We start from the raw sequence: 5,471 nt of genomic DNA on the forward strand, positions 1-5,471 counted from the left end.
CCACTCACCCAAAAGCTCTTGTATTTATACTCCTGGGTCTTCCCACACTCAAACAGGTAATGATGTCACCAATGATGATTGACAATCCCTAATAACCACTGAGGAATCTCCATCAATCTTGGCACCATTGAACAAAGGAGAGTCTAAACGGGCTGTGGGGAAGGGACTGAGATCCAGAGCCAATCAGAGATTTAGGATACAGAGAGGTTTGGGAGTTCAATCTCTGTTATGTCACTGAATTTGGCCCCATTAACCGTACTGAGATTCAAAAGTGCCTAAGACTCTGGAACCACAACTTTGAATTGTGAGGCCTTGTTCATTTTGAAGTAGTTTCAGAATCTGCAACTGTCTCCCTGTTTAACCGTCTGGAACCACATCTTTGAATTTGGTAATAATTTGTTACTTTTGCTGGAGCAGCTTTACATAACCTGGTCAAGTTTGTTTCTCGTGAGGATCTTTGGAGCTGATACAACACTCAAAGGAATGAAGTTGTCTTGAATCCAAGTTAAATTTACAAACCAGCCATTGGACAGAGAAATGGAAATGTGAGAATGACAGCGCGTGAACGCGACCGAATCCTGTGTCACCCACACACTCGTCTCCCATTGGCTGCAGCAGGTTTGGGGACCGGCTCAATGGAGAAGCTGGTCTTTTCCTGCCGTTAATGTTGTTTGTTCGATGAGTCCTTTTCTGGTCAATTTTCAACATTGCTGAAGAACGTTTGAGTCTGATTGGAAAAGACCCATATGTTCTCAAGCTCTTTGGCTCCACACTGTTTCATAGACACAGATGAGGCCATTTATCTCCTGTGTCTATGCCAGCTCTTTGAAATGAAAATGCAGTTTCAACCCACTTGCCCACATTTTCCATTTATGTACGTGATGATAGTATGGCTTTCAGAGGTGTATGTTGTCTTTTTTTTTGGAAGATTAGTTTTAAAGCAGAGGCATTGAGTTGTCTACTTGGATTCAATAAAGTAAACAGTATGTGGGGCCTTGAGTATTTTTTTAAAGTTGGAACAATAGAAGCAGCCTGAACAGATGGGGTCAAGTTCCTACAGAGCCAGGATTTTTAGTTTCTAATTTTTCCTGTAGTTGTTGCTGCTGGGGTCTTGAACTGGATGTGAAAGCTGTTTTTCCTCTCTGTTACAGCTAATAGCTGGGGGTTCTCTTCCTGATGTTAGGATTATCCATGAAACAATCTATTTTACTGAATTAGCCTTTGCCAAGGGTGTGTTTATGGAATGTTACTACATTGAAACACTTACTGTTTAGTGGTTAAATAATCTATTATTCTGTTAAGTTTTCCATTAGAGTTAAGTTATTCCAATTTCTTCTTTCTTTTGTTGTATTTTAAGTATAATGCATAAATAAAGTGTGTTTTGCTTCAAGACTAGTATTTTCACTAATCCATTGCATCCGGAACACAACACCTGGTATTTGCTTTTAAAATAAGAAATCTTAGAGTCTAGACCATCCTCTTAACATATTTTAAGGGGGTTTAGTCTGGACCATATCACGTACATATCCAACATCTACTTGAAAGTCACTATTTAATCTGGTTCTGCTGTTGTCTCAGCTTGTGAGCTCTAGAACTTAACTTGCCTCTACCTGTGGTTCTTGTGCGTCAATACTGTTCCTCATAAGTCTCCCAGGTTATTGTCTGGATTAATCACAGGAGTTCAATTGCTGGATGAGGGGATGAGAACTGTTCCCTTGGGATTAAACTCTGGGTTCAGTGGGACACAAGAGAGGTGTGTCTGGAGCAACCAATCCCCATCCAGGCCCTGGCCTATTGGGAAGAGATACCACCTACTGACCCACCCAAACAGAAAGTGCTACTTATCTTGAGCTGTCATTTTCATAGCTCATTCATGTTTATAATCTGAATGTGTTATTTATTTAATACTATGGTTAGCAGCTAATAAATTTCCACTTAAGTGTAGAGCCTGATTAATGTTTCCTTTGAAAAGTGTGAAGGTATTTGTGCAAGGAAAGGTACCAATGGGTAATGCTGTTGTGATCCACTAAAAAAAGTTAAGTTAATGGGAGTCAGTTTCATCCCTTCTCATCTGGGATTGTAACCAGCTGAGGATATCCTGCCTAGAATATTGATAGAGTAGGGAACTCTTGCCTAGTACCTGGTTATAACAGATCAGAGTTGGGGGCAAGGAGGGAGATGCACAATTAAAATTATACCCACAGGCCAAACACAGGAATTAGTCAAGAAATCAGACAGTTCCTTCGGAAAGATTTTTTTTTTTTGAAAAAAAAATGGCAAATCTCCAAGTGTGCAACTTCCCACCTTGGAAGCTAGTGCTTTCTCAGCAGCATGGAGCTGAAACACTAGTTTTCAGGATTTAGGGGTAGTCCTTTGGGACAGTTGAGGCACTCATTTACATTAAAATTAGGTTACAATATGATGTAGATACTGGATTACTGGTTAACAGGTTAACCTTTATTTTCATAAAAAGGTCTGTGGTACTAAATTAATAGTACACACCAACCTCCATTGAAGTGAGAATTCTTAATTTGGGTGAAAAAACACCAGGTTAGCTGGTAATACAGAACAAAGATTAGCCCATTTTTGTTTCATTGAGGATCTTCACCTGGCCTGTAACAGCCAACCTAACCTCCCAGTCACTGCCCATTTCAACACCACTGACCCCGACTCATCCAGTCTTGACCTCCTCCATTGCAGTGACTCAGCACACATTTGAAGAACACCACTTTATCTTCTGCCTGGGCACCCTACTGCATGGAGGAGTCAAAACATTGAGTTGTCCAATTTCACACAACATTCCCACCCATCCCCATCTCCTCCCCTGCCAGCCACCAACTAAATTTCTCCATCCCATTGATGGTACTATTCCAAAAGAAAGCATACAATAGACTACAGGTAGTGAGCGTTTTACTTAGTTCAAAAGTCCATTGCACAATAAAGCCCAGGTCACCACCACAAGAGAGATGAGACATTTGACTCAATAACACAATAAGCACCCATTCCCTACAGTCAAGTTCAGTCACTCTTCCCCCAGGGTGAGCCTGTCAAACAGGTACTCTCCCATGCCATTCTCAGGGGCTCCCAGTCTCTTCAGGCTGGTGATGTGATCTCCCAGCTTCTTGATCATCTTCAATTGCTCATCCAAGTAGTGCCTCTCCAGGAAGTCACTCAGCTGGAAGAAAAGACAAAATTAATCCAGAGGATCGAAAAAAGTGTCTAAATGTGAGCTCCCATGACAGATGTGACCATCACCACCACATGAAGGAAGTGCACTCACGTGATATCTTTGAAAGGTTTTGTTTTAACCGCCTGCAGGAGGCAGGTAGAAGGTAACTGGATTTTCCCCAGTGAGTACACCAACAGAATTTTCTCTCCATTTAGAAGTAAAAAAATACTCACGTGAGGGTCCGTGTTGCCAGAGGCAAGTTTGTGCAGATCCAGCAGACTCTGGTTCACATCCTTCTCCATCTGCAGAGCTCTCTGCATTGCCTCCAGACCACTGCCCCACTCATCCTGCTCTGGCTTCTGAATTTTGCAAAGTGGGGACAGAGAGCACAGCTCAGCAGGCAGTTGTATTATTAGTCTACATCTGATCAGTTAGTTATCCTTCATTGTAGGGGAGGTACTTCAGACCAGCTTTACTTTGATTAAAAAAAAGCTCTAGATTTTACATGGTTCTGAAAGAAGAGTAAATTTAAGCATATCCTACAGTGAAAAAAGGGATTCTGAAAGAATTCCCATGTGTACAGAATAGGTACCAATGGAAGTAATTCCTTGCTTTACTATTCTGCGCCTTGGAATCGTTCTGATCACGACATTAGAAACATCTTCTAGATGTGGAAAGGCTGGATGCTGCTGCTTTCCTCTCCTGGAAATTCAGTCTTGCCTTCTGTGGCCTCATCTTGTCTAAAGAGGAGTCACACACAATGACATTTGCTCACAATCCAGTGAGCTGATCATCTCAATTGCCTACTGCTCTTGTAGCACAAGTGAAAGATATTTCCTTTAAAGTTAAACATATTTTGTTTTGGTGAGCAACTTGCCATTCATACAGCATTTACTCAATCCTAAACTAAACAGATTGAGATGTACCAGTCAGTCAGCTCACAAAAAGCTGCTAACTGAAGATTTTAAGAATCCCACCTTGATGTCCTGCAGGAGGACCCGGCCTCCACGTTTATTCTGGAATGCCATCAGTTTCTCAGCGTGTTTCCATTCCTCATGGGACTGCTCCTTGAAGAACTCAGCAAAGTGACGCAGGGCAACATCATCCCGGTCAAAGTAAAAGGACTGCAAGAAGAGAGGGGAATAGAATTCATAGTTACATCTGAGCCTCAATATACAATTGAGAGCTGTCGGGCCTAAACAAAGTTCTAATGAACTCTCTGCACAGATGCCACTAGGTTTAAGACAGTTATTTCAGAGTCTCAGTGCTATGTTTGGCATACACTGATTTTGCACACTTGTGTAGCTCCTAACTAAGTCAGTGGAAGTGATCACTTTCAGTAACAGGCATTCACAAGGTTTGTCAGGGATCAAAAGTTGCAGGGATAAGTGGACAAGTGCTTTCAGTGGATAGGATTAAATGTAACTATTCTGGAACACTCAAATAAGTGTACCAGCCCACAAGAAAGTAGCAAGGGTGATGCAAGAAGAGGAGATGGAAACAAAACAGCAAGTAGTCAGAAAATGGAACGCACAGCCTGCAGGATATGGCAGAGGAGGCAGGCTCAGTTGATCTATTGGATGATTTGGATAGTGTGTGTAGGAATATGTGAAAAGGCATGATATTGGTATTATGTAATAGAACCAGCATGGGCACTTCTGCAGCATAATGAATTCTGTAAGTCTGCATTAATCCCTTTACTTGCCAACATCAGTATATCCAGTTATGTTAAGAACAGGCTGCAAATTCACCTCCATTGACAACAAATTGAAATATTTCATTTCAAAGAGGACTCAAGGACATATGGAGGTAGTGAAAGGCACCTTACTAGAGAGATTTATTCCTTTGGTGGCAGCCTGGTCTTATCAAGAAAGATTTATCTAGGTTTACCTTCAGTTATCACTTCAGGCAGAGTTAGTTTCATTTTAAGCATGAACAAAAACAACTACAAATAGGAGGCTATTAACTCAAACATCACTATTTATCACACATTAGAAGGCATTCACTGTTTAAAATCTCACCAACAAACCCACAGCCAAGATTAATTTAAAACCACTTCAGTGGAGCAAGGAAACTCCCAACTTTATCAGAATACAGTCACAGGAACAGAAACCTCACCATGGAAAAGTAGACATAGGAGGAATAGAGATAGTAGGAACTGCAGATGCTGGAGAATCCGAGACAACAAGGTGCAGGGCTGGATGAACACAGCAGGCCAAGCAGCATCATAGGAGCAGAGACGCTGACGTTTCGGGTCCTATGATGCTGCTTGGCCTGCTGTGTTCATCCAGCCCTGCACCTT

The 5,471-nt window shown here is 41.7% G+C and overlaps 1 protein-coding gene across 1 annotated transcript; it reads right to left on the reverse strand.

The window, feature by feature from the left end:
* Nucleotides 1–3,022: 3,022 nt before the first annotated feature.
* LOC109917684 (ferritin heavy chain B-like) lies at nt 3,023–4,293 on the reverse strand (the record flags this gene model as incomplete). The annotated part of the gene is made up of 3 exons (XM_048594081.1): nt 3,023–3,175; nt 3,403–3,528; nt 4,147–4,293. Coding segments are annotated over 3 exons (426 nt in total), but the record flags the coding sequence as incomplete, so codon positions are not given.
* Between the last annotated feature and the right edge of the window lie 1,178 nt (nt 4,294–5,471).

Source organism: Rhincodon typus, unplaced genomic scaffold (genome assembly GCF_021869965.1).
Source record: "Rhincodon typus isolate 14 unplaced genomic scaffold, sRhiTyp1.1 hic_rhity00005764, whole genome shotgun sequence".
In the NCBI taxonomy this organism is placed as follows: domain Eukaryota; kingdom Metazoa; phylum Chordata; class Chondrichthyes; order Orectolobiformes; family Rhincodontidae; genus Rhincodon; species Rhincodon typus.